Genomic DNA, 26,082 nt, shown 5'->3' with positions numbered 1-26,082 from the left:
TTAGCCAAGAAGATTCCACTTTCCAGAACATTCTAAAAATAAACCTCGAGTTTAAAATTAGCGTTGTTTTCTTTTGGGGCGATAAAAAGATCGAGGGACTTAGAATTTTTTATTTTCTTTCAGAAAAAACGGTCGGTAGGTATACAAATTATTTTTTTTCCCAAATCAGCTTTAAAAACTTTTGAGTCGGGTGGTCTGAAGGACGGTCGGTCGGGTGACCGGAAACACAACATTTTTTTGTTTAGGCCTTACATTTTACATATTTTTCATTGACTTTTTGGGCTGATGGGAGAGAAATTCTGACATAAACAGTGCTTATTGATAATCGGTACGCTATTTCTAGGCTTATAATATAGGGTAGTTGGGAATGGATGTTCATAATGAACAAAAGTTAATTATTTTAAAAATAAAAAAATTATATTAGTACATGTATGTCATGTATGTACTCATATTATGCAAATATTTAAATTTATAGCCTTGAAGCAGAGATTCACTATGCATATGTATGTCTGGCATGCAGAATGTTGAAAGCAAGTTAAGAATTTTACTTTAAACATGTATAAGCAGTCGTGCGTATATCATGCATGGTACTTTTACATCTTTGAATATGATACAGCCGTAATACGGATGTTGTAGAAACGTCCGTAATACGTATGTTTAAGATACGTCCGCGAAACGGACAAACCGTTTTACGTCAGTTTTTACACGTACGTTTTACGGATGTATTTTTACAGACGTTTTACGGACGTAACCGTTTCATCCGTAATACATCCGTATTACGGATGTTTTACGGACGTTTATTACCACGGCCGTAAAACGTCCGTAGCTAGTTTACCTGTGTACCTTAGCTGGATTTGGCAAAACTTTAAGGAATTTTGGTCCTAAACGCTCTTCAAAATCGTACTTTATTTGGCCTTTTTAACTTTTTTGGATTCGAGCGTCACTGATGAGTCTTTTTTTAGACGAAACGCGCGTCTGGCGTTTATACAAAATTTAGTCCTGGTATCGATAATGAGTTTATTTCTTACCCCATGCATAGATTACCTTAGCCGTATCTGGCCAAACGTTTTGGAATTTTGAGTCCTCAATGCTCTTCAACTTTGTACTTGTTTGGCTTTATAACTATTGATTTGAGGGTCACTGATGCGTCTTAGGTAGACGAAACGCGCGTCTGGCAATGTAAATTATAAGCATGGTACCTTTGATAACTATCGAAACAATGTTATATTTTTCAGAACATACCTTTAATGAATGTTCAACCTTTGTCGTCAATTCAGGCTATGTCGCTAGCAATACTGATCCAGACTCTAAAGGTGACAGGAGAATGTACTTGTGTAAAATTCTAGTGGGAGAATTCACCAAAATACGACGTGGCGGGAGGGTACTACCACCTAAACCAGGAGCTGCAGGACATATTTTATTTGATAGTTATGTGGATGATATTCAGTCCCCACGTAACTTCGTTGTTTTGAATGACACACAAGCCTATCCTGAATATCTTATTGTGTTTAAATGATACACACTGTGTGTGAAAAATACATGGACACACTTTAGATAAAGCAAATACTAACAATGAACACTGTCCTTTCCTGGATCTTAATATATATTATATATCTATAACGGGAAGCTGAATGCCAAAATGTATGATAAGAGAGATCATTTTGTATTGTATAACTGTTAATTATACATTTTTAAATGGTGACGTTCATTTGAATGGATAATTTTATGACATTCCCTTTTCACCATCGTAAAATGAATATATTTTAACTTGTTTGATTTATTCGTATATTTAACTTCTATGGAAAGCCAACGGGGTCAAAATTCTTAATTCGTCGATTCGTTAAATGTCGATTTGTAAATTGTCTATTTGTAAATTGATGTTTTGTAACATGTCGATGCGTAAATTGTCAATTTGTATATTGATATTTTGTAACTTGTAACTGACGTGTGTGATTTGTCAATTTGTATATTGATGTTTTGTCACTTGTCGATTCGTAAATTGTCAATTTGTATATTGATGATTTGTAACTTGTAGATTCGTTAAATGTCAATGTGTGAAATGTCATCGTTGTATTATGCTAACGATCATTATGACGACAGATGGCGCTCGGTTTCTTCTTCTGTGTATAGGCCTCCAGTAAGTAGTAGCACCTCCATATGGAATATATACCTAAGTAATGTTAATCAATTAGTTACAGCAAATGCGTCTAAAAGAAAGCAAAAAAATGCATGTTTACAGGATGCAAGTTTTATTTTGTTTACTAACGTGGACTTTCGTTCGAGAATGAAAACTATATAAAAATGTATCCCACTAGTTCAGACCATCGACGTAATCGATCATATATGTTATGATGGTATGATACTAAACCCCTAACGGGAAGGATTGTGCCTGATGTTCATATGATGAAATCATAATCTTTCAGTCAGTTTAATTGAAGTCTGGAGCTGTCATGTCAGTTATCTGCTAGTAGTCTGTTGTTATTTTTGTATTACTGTCATTTTGTTTATTTTCTTTGGTTACATCTTCTGACATCAGACTCGGACTTCTCTTGAACTGAATTTTAATGTGCGTATTGTTATGTGTTTACTTTTCTACATTGGCTAGAGGTATAGGGGGAGGGTTGAGATCTCACAAACATGTTTAACCCCGCCGCATTTTTGCGCCTGTCCCAAGTCAGGAGCCTCTGGCCTTTGTTAGTCTTGTATTATTTAATTTTAGTTTCTTGTGTACAATTTTGAAATTAGTATGGCGTTCATTATCACTGAACTAGTATATATTTGTTTAGGGGCCATCTGAAGGACGCCTCCGGGTGCGGGAATTTCTCGTTACATTGAAGACCTGTTGGTGGCCTTCTGCTGTTTCTTTTTTCTATGGTCGGGTTGTTGTCTCTTTGACACATTCCCCATTTCCATTCTCAATTTTAATTGCGAGGTTACTAAAATAGTCTTATGCCACTCAGTGGAATACAACGACTGGATTTTTCAGGTAAATACAATAAGGAGATGTGGTAATAAACCGGATGATTGATAATGTGACAACTATCCCGGCACCAAAGCGAAGTTCAAATAAAGTAGACGTAAGCAAATATAGGCAATTTACGGCCTTCAACAATGAGTAAAATCTAATACCATATAGTCGGCTATTAAAGGCTACATCATAAATGGAAAACCCAGATACTAGTAATGAACGATTTCTAATAATCCTAAAATTCTATTATCGGACCATTTTATTCTGACAAAAGGGAAAAGGACTGACATATAATCATGATAATTGAGAATGGAAATGGGGAACGTGTCAAAGAGACAACAACCCGACTATAGAGCAGACAACAGCAGAAGGTCACCAACAGGTCTTCAATGCAGCGAGAAATTTCCGCACCGGGAAGCGTCCTTCAGCTGGCTCCTAAACAAATATATATAGTAGTTAATGAACGCCATACTATATAATACTATACATGCCTACTGAATTTTTCTGGTCAAGAAGCTTTAAAATCGCCGCTACCAGATTAACCAAAATATTCACGAGTCCCTCGAGATCAACAGCTGCTTAAGGCCAAGTCCTCACTATATAAACCTCACCCGGTGTCACACCTCCTTATAGCCCGGCAACCTTACCAAATCTAATATTTTGTCGATTTGATCGTTATCTAACCGGAATGATTCACGATGTTAATCAATAAAGCTATTTTTTTAAATTTGCATGTCATATAAAATTTAAAAAAATCATTTGCAATGAATTCGTAACAATATAATCCTAATATCCAATTCACAAACCATGTTATATTCCGGCTGTCTCCTCTGTCGAGCAGTCATTCAGGATCCCAGGCTACCATTTTACTCTAGAAAGGACCAAATGCACACCCCTGGGCCAACCCAATATCATGAGCAAATATTTTCATGGAGAAATAAAATTGGTGTAAGCATATTGGAGATAATTGCCTCTGTCATGCAAATGGCGAGATTGCGAGATCTTTTCTCTGACATGTCAAAGGGATAGGGCGTCACTTTGGTTAAAAGCGGGTGTATATATATAGTATAAATAGTACCATGATCATTCAAGATCTGTATCTGTATCTGTAGGAAAACGTTGTGGATACAAATACTGGCTTTAATACAACGGTATAGAGAACACCGTCGATGTATTGACGATGCACGAGAGCAGTTTCTGAACGGCAGTCAACGCTTGATGTGCGCACTACAGTTCGAAAAATGAGTTAGAAAATTGTGGTATTTTGCTCGTTGAGATTTCAAAACACTTTGTGTAGTTTTTAATCTGCATGTTTTTTCACAACATTTCTTGACTGATAATTGTTAAATCGGGCCCTTGGCAGCAATTCAGTGTTCGTTTTGGATGATATACTGTTTTTAATTGTCTGGTTCTATAGCACTGAGAAACCAGCCCCTCGACCACCTCGTACAGGAATATTAGCTTCTGGCTTGATCGTCTTGTCTGTATGTTTTGTAGTTTCAGTTTGGTGAGTGTGTTTGAGACGCAACCAAACTCTCTGGATTTGTAGTCTCCTGTTATAAATCTCGCAGGTTGTCGCTTCTTTTAAGCTTATTGATGTTTGTAGATGTGTACTGGTCCCATACTATTGACCATATGATATCCCATTATTGACCTGACCATTGAAATATATGCGGTTTTATTGCATTCCGATGGACAATATCTCAAATTTCTTATTAGGAATCCTAGTGTTAATTTGCCTTCTTGGCTACGTTAGGAATATTGGTAGTCCATTTTAGATCCTCGTTTAGTTTTCTGGTTCCTTTAGATTTTATTACAAAATAGTGCATATATTCAATACAGTTTTAATATATAGTATACATTAACTAAGTGACTCATTCAATAATTTTTCACCCAGTTTGTTTTGCAAAGTACAAATATATGGTATAATAAAACCATTTTCTTTGTTTGTATCTTTATTACTCAGGAGCTAAAAAAATAAAGCTTGTTCTTCCATATGCTTTTTGCATTAAAACATCATAAGTTAATTACATTCTTTTCTGAAATATTCATATTGAGGTTATAATATTAAGGATTAATGGGTGTCAAACCATTTCTCCCATAATACATTTAGTCCAAAATTTGCGGCCCAAAACAATATAAGTATTAATTTTCAAGCACCGTCTTATATTTCATGTATTTAGTCTTATTTTGACCCGGTTAAAGATTAAGTAGAAATTTCCTGCCAAGTGACAGTAATATATTTGCGAAATTGATAAGGAAGCCCGTTCCAGCGACACATCTATATATACCTTAATACAGGAAGTGACACACCCCATCCCAGGTTTGGTGACCAGCTAGTACAGTAAACCGAAACATGTTTATTTGGGGTCACCTCTATATAAAACCGGGTCCCTGTTATACATTCCATATAAAACAAACAGTATTTATCTATTTGTTTTCTTTTATTTGTATGTGGTGTACATCTATACTATTAAACGAGAATCGCGAAAATAATGGAATATAACAAAAACTGGAGCAAAGTAGTAACGCAGTGGACATTGAAAATAAGAGAGAGGGCTTAAAAATATTGTCCTGTCTACTTGATAAAGACTCTCTATATAATATAGCAGTGATCGCCTAGGAGAAGAAATTTGAAATTGATAGTTAATAACAAATACACGTATTTATGGTATAAATAGCGAAAGTAATGGAATTTAACAGAAAAATAATAATTACGGACTTTGGACACAAGGGAGCGGGGTTAAACTGTTTCCAAATACCTATGAATTTTGATACCTTTTCCGAAATTATACAGACATGAAATCTTTTACTGAAATTCTCCAGACATGAAATCTTTTACTGAAATTCTCCAGACACAAAATCTTTTACAAAAATTCTTCCTACAACAGTTTACATATCTAAATGCCCGCGATTTCGCGGGTGTGTTTTAGTAATTGATTTACATTACTTTGGTACATATTCCATATGGCGGTGCACATACTTACAGGAGGCTTATACACCGTGGGAAGAAATCGAGCGCCATCTGTCGTCATAATGATCGTTAGCATATTTCACAAGTTGACATTTCACACATTAACATTTAACGAATCGACAAGTTACAAATCACCAATATACAAATTGACAAATCACACACGTCAGTTACAAGTTACAAAACATTAATATACAAATTGACAATTTACGTATCGAAATGTTACAAAACATCAATATACAAATAGACAATTTACAAATCGACATTTAACGAATCGACAAGTTACAAAACATCAATATAAAAAATTGACAAATCACACAGTTACAAGTTACAAATTGATAAGTTACGAATTAAGAATTTTGATCCCGTCGGCTTTCCATAAACTTCGTCTTTGATTTTAATGACAGACATATGTGTATTACTAGAAAAATATTACATCAGGGTTTTCTACGAACTAGTCAAAACATTTACTAAATTTTATCATCGGTACAAGGACATCATTCGTAAATATAAATCAACATACAAACATCTTATACGTCCAGGTATTTCACATCCAATTTTCAATGATAATATTGTTCAAGAAGCACAAAAATGTAGGCATACACCTCAAAGGCTAACCAAACCTTTAAACAAACTAAGTCAGAAGGGATATAGTTACGGTACTGTTGTCAGGTTAATAAAGGTTGCCTACTTTTGTATTAATATTTATTCAACCATAGGGTCGTTGCATGGGTAATTTAAACATTTATTCTAAAACCAGTTGCTGGTATTATACAGGTTATGATTTTCTTATATATTATATGTTTGTATGAAACTAAACCCCTAACAGGAGGGATTGCGCTTGATTTCATATTATGATGTTTTCATAATGATGATGATAATCTGATAATCATATCAGTACCTGCTTGAAGTCCATTAAATGCTAATATATATCATTTTTTTTAAGTTGATTATTTTACCTTTTTGACATTAAACTTTGACTCATTGTAATTGAGTTTGACATTTCGCATAGCTCAATCTAATTAAAAACCTATCTCTCATGCTCCCGTTTTCTGATATGTCACGCGACATATCAGAAAACGGGAGCATGAGAGATCGGTTTTTAATTAGATTGCGCATAGCTCTATGTTTTTTCAACATTGGCTAGATGTATAGGCTGAGGGTTGAGATCTCACTCAACATGTATAATACTACGTTTTATATATATATATATATATATATATATATACTGTTAATTCTGAAATATTTGCGATGTTGTATTATTGCGAAAAATGCGACAGGTTTATAATTGAAATAATTAAAACTCGCATTTTGATTATTATAATATGAATTAAACAGAATTTCTCTCAAGTCCGCATTTTGGTCTAACAGGCTAACAAAACACAGTGGGACTCCCTGATATTTCAATCTTCACAAAATTTTATGGTCTTGTAGGCTCTGTTAACACGCAGATGCTATCAAATGGATATCTCAGGAAAATGTCTTCGGTTTATCATGTTTATACTGAGGGCTTATAGTGTTACTTTTCAAATAAAAAATGACAATAATTCTGATGAAAGGTCACAGGTGACTTAGATCTTTTCATAACATATAGTATACAAAGCCTACAAGAATATTTAATTTTGTGGATATTGAAAGACCAGGAGGGTCCTACTGTTTAATCATCGGTCTCCCGTAGGTTTGCAATATAAATTTTGAATATCAAACCAGCTCTAGTGTCCCAGGTTATTGGGCGGGTTGGGATCCTGCTCACATGTTCAGCCCCGACACATTCTGTATATATGTGCCTGTCTGAAATCAGAGCCCGTAATCAGTGGTTGTCGTTTGTTGGTGTGGTACATATTTGTTTTTTGTTCATTTTTTGTACATAAATAAGGATCTTAGTTTTCTCGTTTGAATTATTTCACATTTGTCATTTCGGAGCCTTTTATAGCTGACTATGCAGTTTGGAATTTGCTCGTTGATGAAGGTCGTACGGTAACCTATAGTTGTTAATTTCTATGTTATTTAGTTTATTCTCGAGAGTTTTATCATTTGTAATCATACCACATCTTCATTATAATACCTTGGGCCCTCCATAAACATAAAAGACAAAACGTTTACCCATCTTTCTTTTTATACCATTTGTTTTATGTATTAAGTTAATATATGCATGGTTTTATGAAGATTGAGAGATCAAGAAGATCTATGCCAACTCCAAGGCCTTCTTTCCTGTATATAGCTTAATATTTAGATGATCTATCATATGTTTTTGGGGCTTTCCGTAGTTGTTTCTATTATATTTTCTATTCTTGCTTGAGGCGCCGTTTGGTTTTGTTTCTTAAAATATCATCTTTTAAATGTACATCTTTGACTGTATCTTATCTAGAGTTCATAAAGAGAAATATTCGATTTACATAGAAAGATAAATAACTGTGACCATTTAACTGCCTACCATTTCCTGAGAATCTGCGATCACTTCAACCATTTTGCTCGACTGTATTTGCTTACTCTTAAGTTTACTGTGTACTCTTTTGTGGACTGTTATTTCTTGAGTTGTTTTTTTCTCATAAAGTTTTCATTCAATCTTACGCTGCGTTTTTAATCTTGAAAAAAATATAAAATATGTCTTGGAAGCTAAGCAACAGAGGGAAAATACAATATACCGAGCATTTAACCTGTTTCTCGCCTGATAACAATAACAATGAAAATTTCAATACACACAACTATACTGTCTTTGTATTGTTATCGATTAATCATCATTATTGTAGAGGCAAGATTTTAATGTGAACATTGATATATATCATTTGGATAATTAATAGTGCTATCAGGTGTAGTCATATGTAAGCTTATTGAAGGTGCTATCATGTTGAAGTTGTTTTGAAGGTTGATTGGTTGAGACAGAAAGGAGAGAACTGGTGACAAGGGTGCATGGTAAGTTTTGGCTGGGTGCTGTGTGACAAGTGTTCTCAGTTGAACATCTGGAAAGTTTTCTTTGTATCTGAATTAAATAAAGAATATTCTTATTGATCAATAATATAAAAACTTATTTAATACAACAAATGAGCATGATCAATACATTTGTTAACTTGCATATGCATAGTTACATATAACTCTGAATTGAATGATATTGAACGATATTGTTAGAGAAAGTTTTGATGATAATATGCATTTTTGGGTTTTTGCAAATTAATGAAGGAGGGTCTCTAAGAACCCATATTAGCCTCAATTGCGAGCAATTTCAAAGTTTATTTCTTATATATTTATGTATATAACATCACCATGCAGTGTTTGAACAAAGAAATATTATGTTAAAACATTTAGATAGTGCCAATATGCGCTCATACTGAACTTCAGTGAAAAATGGGCCATTCAAATTTTCATTGATTTTGCATATGCAATTGTCAGACTGAGGAATTGGCCTCAATGTTTTTGTTTTACCGGTTTATTTAGTCTTTGTTTGATTGAAATGGCATGTGACTATTCATATTAAGTAAACTTATATGTACCGTATTTTTACTGGTGCTTTTGCAAAAAAGTTTGTATAGTTGAATGGACATCAGAGTATCAATCATAACCTTTATATAATTCAAAAGATGTGATCTTAGCTTTGAAAATTGTGGAATTCGCAAACAATTCTATTTAAATCTTCTATTTCAATTGGTCTCTGGTGGATATCTGGCTCATTTATCTATCAACCTCATGATAAAAGTTTTCTCCCGTCATTTCATTATATTTACTGTTAGGTAACAGCAATTCCTTTTAATTCTAAGTTGTTTTTATACAAACTTCCGCAACACAGCAGACGAAAGCTCCGATTTCATTTTTCTGGTCTGTATTGTAAGAAAAACATTTGAGACATCGCGATAAAGACAAAAATATATGATATGAGGCATGAGTGCCGATGAGACATAAGGCCTTGGGAGATTTGGTATGACAGCCGATGAGACAACTCTCCATCCAATTTCAGGGAAGCCAGATTATGTTAAAAAGGTGCTAACGTTATGCCGTCTGAAAAATGATATTTTCATAATGATTTAAATGACTCTTCCAGAAACTAAGGTCAATTGAAATACGAATATGAACAAAGAGTTATTTCGTCTGCATTCATACCACATCTTCTTATTTCTTTTTTTAATTTTTTTTTCTTATTTTGGATTTACGCGTCTTCTGCTAGCTGATTGTCTATCAGCTTATAGACCTAATTGTAAATGAACTTAAAAGGAATGACTGATATATTTTTACTGTCTATTTGAAAAAAATGAGAAAAAGGTCTGGTATAAACAACATCCTCCTTTGCAAAAAAATGTAAAACAGTATTTTTGTGTATATCATATTGGCGAAGTCAGAAAAGAGTAAAATCACAATACTGAAATTAGAGGAAAATCAAATCGGAAAGTCTATAATCACATGGCAAAATCAAATAACAAAACGCTTCAAAAACGAATGGACAAGAACTGTGAATCACACCATCGTCAGCGCGTGCTACCTAGAATATAAATAGAGGTTTCCCCTTTCGAAAAAATAAAACATATGCACATAGAGTCACACACACAATGAATAAATAAGAAACACATTTCGGATAGCCTTATACATAGGAACATTAATAAAGGAAGATGGATATGTTTAAAAAGGGGATATATGCTCTCAATTCCTTTTTTCGCTTATTCCTAGAGGCTAGGTACAATGTGTTTTAACAGGTGAACTTGGCTCTTAATTCCTTTTTAAGCTTGTTCCTAGAGGCTATGTTCCAAGTCATTCCACTTTAGAATTCCCTGTCTGTTTATTCTTGGAGAGTATGCATATTTGTTTAAACAGGAAATATAGGCTCTAAAGTCCCTTTTCACTTGTTCCTGGATACATGTAGTAGGTCCCATGTGTTTAAACAGGCGAACTAGACTCTCAATTCCGTGTTCGTTTGTTCGTAGAGGCTATGTTACATTTGTTTAAACATGGAATCTAGGCTCTCAATTCCGTTTTTGTATGTTCCTACACTTATCTCAAAAAGATTATCGGTCTTTTGTCGTTTGCATACAAAAAGAACCATAAAAATACATGTATTACACTTTAACAAATTGATGAAAGAGGGGCAAAAGATCCCAGGGGGACATTCAAATTCACAGATTTAAAACAAACTGACAACGCCATGGATAAAAAAGATAAAGACAAACAGAAAAATAATAGTACACAAAACATAACACAGAAAACTAAAGACGTTGCGACATGACCCCCTTCTCAATGAGTCAACATGATTAAAACATTCTTAGGCAGTGCGGGATATACGAATTAAAAAGATAAGATAAAGTTAACACTAGCTGAAATTAACTTACAATTCAGTGTTGGTAATTTTTTTATCGTTATTATATAAAGATATCATTAAAATGACCTTTATTCAGAATGTTAGATAATGAGGTAAATTTATATTACACAGGTATTTACAGTGACAGAGAAAATAGTTTATGGTCCAAAACATATCTATGTGAGTATGTCATTTTCTGATTTGAAGTAGTATATAATTAAGTCAATACTTTTTTAAATGTTGTTTTCTTCGTCTAACTTCTTATACTCATATACATTGCAAATAATAAAGACATGTCACTTAACTAGATCGATGTACATCTTCAACCCTGGCCTCTTGCCAACAACAAAAATCATTGTTTAAGAGAAACACCTCTCATGTCAAAAAATGCGTGTAATGTGTCAGAAAAACTGTCTTACTGTCTATTATACAACTGTTCTTTTGACACTGCCTGGCATATTTAAAAAGGGTTATAAACTATCAAGTCGGTACCAAATATGTAATATGCATTTGATATAAACAGCTTTCTTAAACCTTTACCTTAATTTAACTTGGAGCTGTGTACTTTTTAAATATTTCTTGGCAATAGAATGTTAGAAAGGAAGTTACATGAACAAATGTAACCGACAAAAAGTAACTTGATAAAAACGTTCACAGGACAATTCAATACAAAAAAAAATCTTTTTAACAAAAGATCTTTTTCTTAAATAATTTATGTAATTTTCCTCAACAATGCATAACTTCACAAAACAAAATAAAACAAATAACTATTGTAAAGAGTTTTTATTTATCTTCTCCTTTCAAAGATGTTAATAAACAATATGCTTTTATAGATACAATTCAATGAAATCAATCAAAATAGATTTCATTAATTTACCCATGTCTATTAAAATGATTGTTAAGTGCATTTTTGTCCTGTTGTTTTATGTCCGTTCACCTTTTCAGTATATTGAAATGGCTGTGGATTGGAAATAGGAAAGTTTATTGACAAAAAAATGCTTATTTGAATAACAAAATTGATACACTAATGTATCTGTAATTCATATAACACTGGGTATGCATAGTATCTTTGATGAGTTTTTTTTTTTTTTAAACCAACAATGGAAAAGTTAGGATGTAAACTTTAAAACCCATTAAGTTCAAAGCTAACAAATAAGAACGACAAGAGTAGAACGGTGACCAGACTAAATATTTTGATTTAATCGTCAGACGTACAATTTGGCTACATTATATAATATTCGAATATTCAAAATAAGTACTTTCGAAATATCAATGTTGTGAAAAAACAGTTTGGCATAAGATAAGGTCAATATATAAGAAGTCAAGTCACATGCATACTCATACAGACAAGGGAAAATGTCCACGATTAAACAACAGAAATATGTTTTTTTCTGCGCAAGCTCAAAGAAACATTTTCCCTATTGGTTTTTTTCCCTAAAACGATAACATTTGTATTTGCTGTTGTTATTTGTCTACAATTTTGTTCATGTTTTTCTATTGTGTATGATAAAGATAGCAAGTTTTTATTATTGTGTATGTAAATAGATGGGTGCCTTTATGGTACTGGTTCAATACTAATAACCTTTGAATAAATTTAAGCATTAATCTATCTCAGAATTAAAATTCAATCATGTTAGCAGTCGAGAAATATAACATTTACAGTATTTATCCAGGTAATAATAAAACAAAAATGAATGTAAAACCTCCAAAAATGCTTTTGAAAGTTGAGAAAAACCCCAAACTTTCATGATATTTGTTTTAGGAGAAAGAGGAAATAGAATCCACAAGCAATTGATAGTCAATAAGATTCAAAGCTCTGCCGTTTATACAAAGAATTAAAATCAACGAAGAGTGATCCAAGTGCACAGAAGGAAGAATAATGAGCGTGTATAAAGAAATAGTTATTATGGATCCGGTACTAAAGGATTTTTCTGAAGATAAAGTGAGTCTGAAATAAATAATTATAAGCAAGATAAAAAAAATTCTACAGTTAAATTGAATTACTCGATTTCTGAAATTTATAGAATTATTAAGTTTCACTCATTTCTTGTTTTTCTTTAATAAAATCTATTCGAAATAAACTGTTATGAATATCATTAAAATAACATTTAAATGTAGATAGAATGCGAATTTCAACAAATGAAGACCTTTAGCGATACTCGAGGCAAACAATTTTGAAGAACACGAAACCTTTTACAAACGTTGAAAAATTGAAAAATTTCATAAAATGAATATTTTAATCAAAGCTGGAAAACGACTTGGATATAAGCCTGGAGGGACACATTCCATTTGATAATGGTTGGTTAGTGTCATAACTCTACAGTCTTGGGACAAATACATTTCTTTTTGCTAAGTTAGCTAAAATCTAAATTTAGAAACTGTAAGCCTTACTAAATACACTTGTATATATTCTCTCTCTCTCTCTCTCTCTCTCTCTCTCTCTCTCTCTCTCTCTCTCTCTCTCTCTCTCTCTCTCTCTCTCTCTCTCTCTCTCTCTCTCTCTCTCTCTCTCTCTCTCTCTCAACACAATAGTAACAATATCAGACAAAAATAACTATCTGTCGTTACCGTTTTTCACCACTCAACCTATAAAATTCGTAAATTGTCTGTCTGGGTAAAAATTTTCTCTCTTTTAATTCTTTGCCACGGTGTTGCACTAAGCGTTCAATTTTATTGCTAACGCTCTTCGACTCTTCGAATAGGTAACATATATCACTCCCAGGAATATTCAAAACGGAAAGTCCCTAATGAAATGGCAAAATCAAATCTTCAAACACATCAAACGGATGGATAAGAACAGTCATATTACTGGCTTGGTATATGCATTTTCTTATGTAGTTGTATAGCTTGCTAAACCTCTCACTTTTATGACAGTCACATAAAATTCGATGATATTGACAATAACGTGTCATGTCTATAGCCAATCATTACATGAATTCAAAGTTATTTATTTCTGCAGTGCACTAGGGTTGTTGGTAAGCTATTGACGTATTTATACATGTTCTATGAATATCACATACTTTTGAGTAAGCATTCTCCTAAAGCTACTATTACAAGTCCCTTTAAAAAGTAAAATCACAAAAATACTGAACTTTGAGGAAAATCAATTCGGAAAGTCCATAATCACATGGCAAAATCAAATAACAAAACACATCAAAAACGAATACACAAAACGAATACACAAGAACTGTCATATTCCTGACTTGCTACAGGCATTTTCAAATGTAGAAAATGGTGGATTAAACCTGGTTTTATAGCGCTAAACCTCTCACTTTGACGACAGTCTCATCAAATTCCGTTTTATTTACAATGATGCGTTAACTAAACAGACACATCGGTATAGACATCGTTCGTAAATATAGCTCAACATGCAGACTTCTTATACGTTTAGGTATTTCTCATCCATTTTGTTATAAAAATATTCTTTATAAAGCACAAAAATGTCAGTATTCATCTCAGAAACTGAAAAAACCTTTAAATAAACTTATCAAGAAGGGATATAGTTACGATACTGTTGTCAGGTCATTAAAGATTGCATATTTTGGCGTTAATATTGATTCACTTATAGGGTCTTTGTATCGGAACTAAACACATTTATTCAAAAACCAGTTGTTGGCATGACACGGGTTATGTTCTTCTCATATATGTTATGATGGTATGATACTAAACCCCTAACGGGAAGGATCGTGCCTGATATTCATATGATGAAATCATAATCTTTCAGTCAGTTTAATTGAAGTCTGGAGCTGCAATGTCAGTTAACTGCTAGTAGTCTGTTGTTATTTATGTATTATTGTCATTTTGTTTATTTTCTTTGGTTACATCTTCTGACATCAGACTCGGACTTCTCTTGAACTGAATTTAAATGTGCGTATTGTTATGCGTTTACTTTTCTTCATTGGCTAGAGGTAAAGGAGGAGGGTTGAGATCTCATAAACATGTTTAACCCCGCCGCATTTTTGCGCCTGTCCAAAGTCAGGAGCCGCTGGCCTTTGTAAGTCTTGTATTATTTTTATTTTAGTTTCTTGCGTACAATTTGGAGTTTAGTATGGCGTTCGTTATCACTGAACTAGTATATATTTCTTAAGGGGCCAGCTGAAGGACGCCTCCGGGTGCGGTAATTTCTCGCTACATTGAAGACCTATTGGTGACCTTCTGCTGTTGTCTTTTCTATGATCGGGTTGTTGTCTCTTTGACACATTCCCCATTTCCATTTTCAATTTTACAATGAACAAAATAATCAAAATATGGGTACAGCAGTCATCATAGTGTAACAGTTTTAAAAGGAACAATTTAACAGAACACAAAAACATCTATCTACAAACACATTCATTGTTTCGCGTGTCTGACGTTAGAAAATTTTACACGTCACATATATTTGTAGATCAATGTACATACAAACAATTTTAAAATTTCACATAGGCAATGTTAGCATCTATCAGGGTTAAAAAATCAAAAGTATGTAATTATAAATTTCAGAAATAGACCGAGATTCAAAATAGTCCAAAAGTTATATAGAATTTATAAGAATCCACAAATAGTTAATTCCACTACGCGATTGAATGATTTTGACGTTTGTGATTCAACGTATTTTGTATTTCATAATAGAAATATATCAAAATGACATAAAATAGAACAATATCATACTGACGGGATCTTTTAAAGTACAAAGTCACGTTATAAGAACCAAAGAAATACAAAAAGTCGCATATACAAAACACACCAGCAAAAAATGAAAGATAATACAAACAAGTACCGAGCCACGTTAAATGGATATCACATAAAACAATCCAACAGTAAAATTAATATTAATAATAGAACAAAGATAAATAAAAGAACAATAAAACACGTTGTTAGATGATAAACAACATCGATACGCAGAATCTATACATCAAGACCATCATGTATTATTTGTGGAATTGATACGCAATATTTAGCAACAAGGTCTTTGTACCTTCCTATGAAATATTTTAGAAAAAGGACGAGACGTTCTTTGACATACCCCTGGTTCACCAACTTCTACTCAGACACTGATGACGTTTTACAAAGTCTGAGTAGGAGCTGCAAGCTCTTGAATATCGGATAATTGTAATTAGTTTACCAGACAAATATATTTCTGTGATAATTCATTAGTGCAATGATTAATACAGTTCAACAAATCTGTACGATATAATATTAACAAACATTATTAGTATGTAATGCATATAAAAATTACAGTGGAATGCAATTAAACGAATTATGAAGCAAGAGAAATTGTTCTCTTTGAATTTGCATACATCAAGATTGTATGGAACGCAGCTATATATACGCCATCTTAAAATAATTGAACGACAGTCTGCAAACATTTGTACCTGTATTCTATTTCCTTTTAATATTAGATAAAGTCGAAAGCGAAACGGTTATAACAGTATACAGTCTGTCGTTTGTTGTTGTATTTCAAATAATTTGGTCGTTCATTGTTTTGTACATAAACCAGGCAGTTTGTTTTCTCGTTTGAATGTATTTGCCCATCGGGGCATTTCATAGCTAACTTTGTGGTATTGGTTTTGGTAATTGTTGACCATACATTAACCTATAGTTATTTACCTCGACATAATGTAGTATTTAGTGAGGAATTGTCTCATTGGCAGTAAAATCACATCTTCTTCATTTCATAATTGGCTAATTGTTCTTGGGCGCTAGACCTAATTTTGTTTGTCTCTTATCAAACTCTAAATCTCACCGAGAGAAGAACAAATATGTGCACCAAATATATGTGTTTGAACAACCTTAGAGTACGCTGCAAATGAAACAATTAAACCATAATAGATGTAAGATTTGAGAAAATATTGCGTTCTTTTGACACATTTGAATTCATTTTGGTCCAGTTTTGCCAGTTAAACTATTAATATATAACTAGGCATCTGTTTCAATCAATATGTAGTTAAATTCATGTGTTGAGTGCTTAATCCACGTTCGAAGCATTTTTGCGGCAGTACTATCTAGTCTTGATTGACATTTAAAGGAGTTTCTGATTGTCTATTACACAGGCATTATAAAGAATTGTGTCTTGCATGGATATCTTTTGAATTTTCATAATATGTTGTTCTTTACACATTTTGTTGTTCTCCTCATCGCCAATAAGGCTATAATAGGGCATTTTAGTTAAGACAAATTTCTACCATTTTAACGTGTCCAAATAAAGCACATTATACCTTTTTTCTTTTGTAGAAAATTTTAATGTTAGAAGAACAATTTGCAGTTAAGATCGATGTTGATAAGGCTATCGGTCGTATCAAAATAAAAGGACTATTAGAATATCTGCCTGAGGCTGTGAATGAGGTCCAAAAGATTATACGATACGTTGACAAACAAAAACTTGAAGATTCTGCTATTTTGCCTCAAAACTGGGCTCCAATGGGTCAAAATGAAGCTATTAAAATCGTCACCTTACAGTCTGCTGATAAAGAATACCAAGATGTGGTAAGAGATCTCCAGAGCAATTCAGGAAAAGGGGGACGTAATTTTAACGTTATACAGGTGATTTTAACTTAAAATGTTTTGGAACGTATTTGTGATTAAAAAACGAAAAGGAAGTAAAAAAGGGGTCAACTACTTCGATGTGTCGCTATAGCAAACTCAAATTCGTGTTTCAACATTTAAAGATTATTTGATTGTTTTTTCATATTTCAGTTCATCAATTGATATCGAACAAAAACCCAAAACAAAAATCTTTAGTTTTCCATGTTGTATCTTGTGTGTTATGATTTGTCGGTTTGTCTCTTTCATTTAAGCGGTTTAGGAGCTGTTCCTCTGGTATCTTTTACCCCTCTTTTGTATCTTTCTATTAGAGATTATAATGTATATTTTCTGGGTTCTTTTGATTTTACAAATCATTTCCGTCATATGTGCAAATAAATCCGTCCTGACCAAATTAGCATTCATCATAAAAAATTAATAAATTGACTTCTTTACGAATAAAAGATTGGACATTTGAGAAATGCATAAGATTGTTGGTCGGATTCAGCTTTAAGAATTCGACTTTTGTCAAAACTCTTTCTACTAAATCAGTAATCCATACTTTTGATGTGTGAAAAAATATACGGACTTGTTAACAGGAAAGGAGTTTTATGACATTTTTGGTTCGCAGGGCTCTATCGTGAGCGAGCGAAATTGGCAGATACTCAAGGAGTTGTGTAGGGTAGACATCATTGTCTTTCATGTCGATAATCAGCTGTATTTGTACTCCGTTCGTAACTTGGGAAATGGCTCGCTGAAGCTCGCATTACACCGGTTCTAAGAGTCGTACAAATACAGCTGTTATTTACAGATACTTAATAGTTATTGCCTATGTAGTTTATACATTATATGACACAACAGTGCACATGAAATGGGAAAAGTTGTGCCAGTTTCTCATTGTGAGTATGAATGTAAATCATGTAATAATTTAGTGAGGAATTATCGTTGAGTTCATTTACGGTCAAAATCAATAAATTCAAGATTGGAGTAACAAATAAATTTCACAGCCAATATTACTTAGAACATGATTTACATTAACTTCACGATTATGAAACACCACATTCTTTTATTATAATATATTCTACACTCTTAATTTGTGTTATTCAAATGACAAGTATAACTACACATAATTGTTTGTGGGATATAACAGGTATAATATAGCTGTGAATTCATTTTGTATGATAAATATTTGTACATGAAATTTTATAAATTTGTAACTTTAAATAACTTGTTTCTTTTTTTGCAATGATTTCACAAAGATTGATTAATATTTCATATAAACTAGATGTCTCAAAGCAGCACGAATGGCCCAATCTCAAAAAGTTGAAAAATCTGCAATTTCTATAACACATGTGGACACAAACATGATGTTAGTCTCACATATCAGAAATCAGCTCAAAATCTGGAGGCGTATAGAAAAAAGTCTGTATAACTGTGATTTTCAACAATTTTCAAAGTTGTAAACCCTTAATTTTGGCAAAAATTATCGGAGCGGAACGAAACTTAAACTGATCTGTAACTCATCATAAGTAACTCGCATACCAAAATTCAGCCCAATATCTAAAAGCGTTTAGAAAAAAAGTCTGTACAACTGTGATTTTCAATAATTTTATCAAAGTCCATAGCCCGTAATTTCGGCAATTAGCCGAGCGGAACAAAACTTAAACTTGATCTATAACTCATCTTGGTTAACTTAGATGACAAAAATCATCCTCATATCTGAAAGAGTTTAGAAAAAAAGTCCGTATAACTGTGATTTTCAACAATTTATCAAAGTCCAAATCCTGTAATTTCGGCAAAAATTAGCGGAGCGGAACGAAACTTAAACTCGATCTGTAACTCATCATGGTTAACTCACATACCAAAATTCAGACCAATATCTTAAGGCGTTTATAAAAAAAATCCGTACAATGATTTGTTACGGAATGACGGAATGACGGAATGACAGAATGACGGAATTACGGACAAGGGTAAAGCTAAATGACACCGACAACTTCGTTGCGGGTCCATAAAACAAGATTTGGCATTACTGTCAATTACACAAATCTCCACGGAATGACATCATAGTAGTTGAAAACATGCAATATGCAAATACACCGCATGTTTTGTGAGATTTTAATCCTCTCTTATACCTCTAGCCAATGTAGAATGAAGAAACACAAAGCATTACGCACAGAAAAACTCAGTTTAAAAGATATCTAAGTCCAATGATAGAACAGGTAACAAAAGAAACTTAGCAGAATGACAATGATACATGTACATAAATTAACACAAGACAACTAGCTGTTACTGACATTCCAGCTCAAGACCTCAAATTAACTAATTGGAAGATTATGTCTTCATCATATGGTAAACAACTACAATAAAGATCCTTAATGAAAGTTCAAAATGGCATTAATATTTTGGAATATTATATCAACTAGATCAAATATTACAGCATTGTTTCTACATCTATGACTGCCAATGAGATAAATTTCCACAAAATGACATTGGAGTCCTGATAGGTCATTTTGCAGTTTTCAATAAACTAGCAGCTATATGTCTCCGTACGGCATTCAATAATTAGCAAAAACCATGCCGTAAAATCGGCAATTAAAGAACCCGAAATTATAAATGTAAATTTATCCAAAAAGAATATGACTGGGTTCAATATGTTTCCGGAGCCTAACCCTCCCCCTTTCTTGAAATCGATTAGGGTGTACCAGCTCAACATTTAAACACACTATAAAACCAGTTGAAAATAGCTTAACTCACAAGATCGATACAAATCAGAAAAAAAACAAGAAACCAAAACACCACAGAACGGATTGGGCAGAGTATACAATTTTCCACACAACAAAAACACTAAGTACAGACTTAGTTCATCCTGACAACGAAGTAATTTTCTAATATTTATTTTGGATGTTAGTGCCCATTTTTTATGTCTTGTTTTTGCAATCTAGTCTAAAAGATTGATCGGTTGACTAATGATTTTTTAGGCCGCATCAGCACAAAAGGTTATATCGCGGCAAGAGTCTTATAGAAGAGAAAAATCGCAATTCATATCAGTCAAATGTAGCTCTCTAAATATTAGCCTCTGCAAACGTATGCTTTTAATTTTACCCCTTTAATAGTACAATATACGACTGAAGATTTATCTAGCAAGTTCAAATAAGTTACTTTATACTTTCACATTTTCATAGGATTTGTTAGGTTTCGTTAGTTCGATTATGTTGTAAAATGTCTTCACATTACATAGCATTTGCATGTTTTGTTCAAATAAAAACGTGCATCCTATTTTTTTTCTGCTGAGATATTTTAAAAGAAATTTCTAAGTTTGTCTGTAAAATGAGAGCGCAACTATACAACACAATAAAAATAGAAATACATTGAATAGAAAAGAACGTCGATGAAATGGAGGCGGAAGATTCCTCATTGCCATTCAAACGCATTGGTTGAAGAATAACTGAATCCACACACAATAACGACAGAAAGACAAGCGGTTGAACGACTGAGAAAAAACAAATGCTAGCTAACACCAAAGTAACGCCAGATGAAACATGTGATATTCAAATGGTAAACAGACTTGTGATCTTCATATAGTACCCGTCTATTGTGTTTTCCCGAAGACTACTGAATATCAATTTCAGATTATGTTTTTGTAATTCACCCTCTCATATGACTTGTACTCCTTTTTATCTCATAGATACAGAAAATACAAAACCGATGTCTACAGCACCAATATGTAGCTAAGAAAAGGTTAATGGATTCTACAAATGATACAGGAACCAAGAACGAACGTAGACTTTGGCATGGTACACCTATGGACACAATTGATAGTATTAATACATATGGCTTTGATAGAAGTTTTTGTGGAAGAAATGGTAAATTAAACAACATATTAAACAATTCTTTTGTGTGTCATGACTTTTAAACTATATAATGTCTTAATGTTTTAATTTAGTTTAGTTTAGTTTAAGTTAATTTTAAATCTTTACTCATGTTTTTGTTTACTGATCGATTTTTATTAGACAGCAGAAAATTTCGATGCATAAATGCAACTTAAAAAAATTAAATCAAATTATCTGAGGTTATAATCATTCATATTTTAACAAAATTGAAAAATGTATGCCTCAATTAAAATGTGTTTGCGTTTTAAGCGGAAGTAATTTAGAAAATGTATAGTTCTAAAGGAATCTTAGGATAAAAAATCCATGCCAAAGATATATAAATATTTGGTTTTAAAATTAGGTTGTACCTGTAGAAAACCTTTTTCAAACGGGATATCACAGCCTTATTTTACGGAGATATTGTGTCTGGAAATTAAGAAACGATCCTACTAAACTTATTGATCCTTTAAATAAACTAATTTTAAAAGGTGACCAATTTAATAATGTAATTAGATTAAATGTGTCATAGCTATAGCTTGAAGAAAAGCTCGGTAAACTATAGTTTTTATATAATTGTTAATATATCACAATTTCTATACTACACTTCTGGAAAGAATAGAAAATTCCATCATTTTATGTTTCACTCTCATACCCCCCATAAAGCTTCTCTTTGATATTATATGCTCTTTTTTGTGTGTTCGAAAATAACATTGGCATCGGTAGACTAATTTCTAAGATATCGTAACCCCATTTAAAATTGCATGGTAAAAAAAAAACAGTTATCAAAAGAGGATATTCCAACGGAGTATGAATCCTCGAGTATAAACAAAACTGCAAGAACATTAATAAACTAGTCTCAATACCTTTTTTGCCCAAAAAGTTGTTAGTGTTTCTAATATCGTTGAAAAAAATTCAATTTGAATGAAATTATTTAGGAGATCATCGTTTCGGTCAAATCCGTAAATATCAGCACTATTGAATTTCTCAATGAAATGCGTTCTTTGAAATTATCGACAGGAATAGTATTGATAACAAAAACGTTAATAATCTAATTGACTATACGTTTTTTTCAGTTAATGCGTTTGGATCAGGTATTTCCTTTGCTGTCAATCCTGCCTATGCTACACAATGGGCTTTATCAGACTCTAAAGGTCACCGCAGGATGTATTTATGTAAAGTTCTAGTGGGAGATTTCATCAGAGGAGACAATTTTATGAAAGTAACTCCACCTAAACCAGGAGCAGATGGACACATTGTTTATGATAGTGCTGTGGACAATATTGAGTCCCCAAATCTTTTCGTTGTTTTTAATGACACACAGGCCTATCCTGAATATCTCATTGTGTTTCAATGATACGTATTTTTAATGTGTTTCTGATTATAAAGTCAATTATAATTCCAAATTTTCACAACGTTTGATAGGTTGTTCAATCAGGAATTTAAAAAATCGTTTAAACTTGACTTTGCTTTTTACTCTCAAATAATCCTTGATCCTTGTGTAATTACTTGTATATTTTTGTATTACAATATTTGTATTACAGAATCAAATATTCTATTCAACGAGTGCCGTGTATTGTAGAGTTTACTTTCAAATGTATATTTATCAGTTTTCGTTAGATACCAAGTTTTGGAACGACTTGTAAAAAAAGTTATTATGATCCTTTTTTTTTTTTTTATATAGAATACATTGTATACTTGTCCATCTCGCTTTAAATGTGAAATAATAACAATTGAAATATTAAATATTTATAATCAGATGAGTTTTAAAATATCTTACTGGTCAATAAACATACTTCTTGACATCTTAATAATTTGTAAGAGTTATTGTTTTCTTCTTCATTCCTCTACATAGCAATGTATACTTGTCTGTATATTTAAGGATAAAAGAGTGCTATTATTGAACCCCACGTACCCATACGAAGAATATGCCAATTGTGTGTTATATTAAGTATGTTTATAATTTACTGATAACAAAATCATTATATACACAGAAAATAACTTCAGAATAAGTTTATCTAAAGGATTGATAAGTTAACCGGATTGTATCATAATTAGGTCATCTACAGGTCCGGTAAAGCCAAACTTATGGCGATGAAAGAAGGTTTTACGTAATTTGTGGTACCAAAATCCCTGGCTTAAAAATAGTACTAATAATACATAAATAATGCTCATTCAAATCTAAAAAGTCACTAAAGACAAGAGCATATCGATCGATAAGGGATATATTAACACCGAAAGCAACATCGCCGTCCAAAAAACATTTAAAAAAATCAAATAACAAAACGCATAAAAAACGAATGGACAAGAACTGTCATATTTCTGACTTGGTACAGGCATTTTCAAATGTAGAAAATGGTGGATTAAACCTGGTTTTATAGCGCTTACCCTCTCACTTTAACTATAGGGAAATAAACTATAGGGAAAGAAAAGTCATCTCTGTTTGTCGTACACAACTTTGCAGAGATTCTGGTGTAATGCTGAAATGTATAAATATAGGAAATAAACTTATCATAGATACAGGAATAAAAATTTCTAATTTGCACAAGTCGCACGCTTCCTCTACAAAAGACTCATCAATGACGTTTGAATCAAAAACTGTTAAAAGGGCTAAATAAAGTACGAAGTTAAGGAGTATTGAGGACCAAAAACTTTCTAGAAATTGACTAAATACAGCAGAGGACAGTAATTGCTGTTGATATTAGACTTATATAATGTTAATGTTTTAGTTCCTTTATATAAATTTCAACAGTATAGTAAGAAAATTCTTGATTATGTAATGAACAATGGCACCAAGATAACAGTAAGTGGTGTTGACTTTATCAATTAAGGCGAAGTGTACGTAATTAAACTACACAATGGATTTTTTTTAAAGTTTACATGTAGATTCTGCTTGTAAAAGTAATTCGGAAAATAAAATAAAAAAGGGGGTAACCGTTTTCGTTTTTGAGATACGAGCTGTTGAAGTTAACAGCATCATACACCAAAATTACAAAGGATATATAGGGAAAATCGTGAAATTAGGCAGGAATTGTTACATTTCCAAGATTTTCTATTAGACATGTTACGAAAAGGTATATTCACGACGCTGAGGTTGACAAATTACACTTTAAATGCGGGGACTGTGTCAAAACACAAAAGATATTACCTATGTATACATTGAATTGGAAAATTAAAATATTATTTAAAAACTGCATGGATCCTTTTGGATGCAATTCAGTATGGATCGTTATTCAAGAACAAGCTTATAGAGACACCCGAAAGAAATATAAGAAATAGGTATTAATAAATTCCATAATATTTTTTAAGAAAACATAATGTAAAAAAAGGAAGGGGTCATGTAAATGCAGTAGATGTACGAGTCACAGGGTACATATGTGTGTGAATTCTTCGGCGAGCCCATAGTAGACTTTGCATATAATCTTAAGTATTATAATCTGTTTTATACCAACTCGTGAAAATATATGTAACGGTCTTTTTTTTTTTAAGTAAAGAAAAGCAAACAAAAGAGGTGATATAGGAAGATGTGGCATGAGTGCCAATGAGACAACTCACCATCCAAGTAACAATTTCTAAAAGTAAACCATTATAGGTCAAGGTACGGCCTTCAACACGAAGCTTTAGCTCATACCGAACAGCAAACTATAAAGGGCCCCAAAATTACTAGTGTAAAACCATTCAAACGTGAAAACCAACGGTCTAATCTATAAAAAAAATCGAAAAACGAGAAACACTTATTAACAACATAAACAGACGACAACCACTAATCATAAGTTTCCTGATTAGGACAGGTGCAAAAAAGGAGTGTATGTATTTTGATCCAGTTGTTTTGCCACCTAAAAGTTTTATCCAACGGGGTCTGTTTTAAAAAACCTTAACACGATTTTGAAATAATTTCAACTTAAAACATGTGCATTATAGTTTTAGAAAATTTAAACCCGTCCATTAGCTTCGATAGCATGTATTTTTCTAATTTTTGAGATCACCAAGCTAGAAAACGGTTGACATTTTCTTTGTTATGAACTAAAACTATTTTCGAACTTGGTGCCTTATTTTTTGTTAAAATCTAAACACTGCGACGTGTTTTCAAAATCTTTGTTCCCATAAAAATTCATTTCATCAAGGTCTCTTCTCAGAATATCAGCCATCTGTCTGGCACAGGATAACAAATCAATATAATATTTAAGTAAATTTAAGTTGTGTGGTAATTCTTAGTACATTTGGGTAAATTAATCTTATCTTTGTGCCGCATAAGCATCTCTATAATTCAACACATCCCTGAGCCACGACATTATATATTTTATGCATTGCTTGCGCTTCTTTTTATCACAATCAAGACCGGCTAGTAACCGTTATATAACTTTACACGTCTGAAGACGAATATTTGCGTGAAACATTTTTGTATGATTTTTATTTCTGGAAATCAATCTGAAATCTACAACAGTCCATTTCCGAAAGTCGGGCTGGACCTTTACTTTTATGTACATTCGGGATTTACACA

General features: G+C 32.6%; 1 protein-coding gene across 2 annotated transcripts in view; it reads left to right on the top strand.

The window, feature by feature from the left end:
* The window catches only part of LOC143074604 (protein mono-ADP-ribosyltransferase PARP15-like), a 38,903-nt gene extending 15,564 nt beyond the window's left edge, over nucleotides 1-23,339 (top strand). The window contains exons 1-5 of one of the 2 annotated variants that reach the window (XM_076249982.1): nucleotides 11,299-11,397; nucleotides 12,980-13,159; nucleotides 17,428-17,736; nucleotides 21,401-21,578; nucleotides 22,658-23,339. In XM_076249982.1, the coding sequence (XP_076106097.1) occupies nucleotides 13,097-13,159; nucleotides 17,428-17,736; nucleotides 21,401-21,578; nucleotides 22,658-22,938 (831 nt within the window). In that variant the 5' untranslated portion in view covers nucleotides 11,299-11,397; nucleotides 12,980-13,096 and the 3' untranslated portion in view covers nucleotides 22,939-23,339. Of the gene's footprint in view, nucleotides 1-11,298; nucleotides 11,398-12,979; nucleotides 13,160-17,427; nucleotides 17,737-21,400; nucleotides 21,579-22,657 lie in introns of those variants that run through there. The other variant, XM_076249981.1, reaches the window with a different exon arrangement.
* The last annotated feature ends 2,743 nt before the right edge of the window (nucleotides 23,340-26,082 follow it).

The sequence above is a fragment of the Mytilus galloprovincialis genome, chromosome 5 (genome assembly GCF_965363235.1).
Source record: "Mytilus galloprovincialis chromosome 5, xbMytGall1.hap1.1, whole genome shotgun sequence".
Classification (NCBI taxonomy): Eukaryota; Metazoa; Mollusca; class Bivalvia; order Mytilida; family Mytilidae; genus Mytilus; species Mytilus galloprovincialis.
Note: the sequence above shows the minus strand (reverse complement) of the source record. Positions and strands in the feature narration are given on the sequence as shown.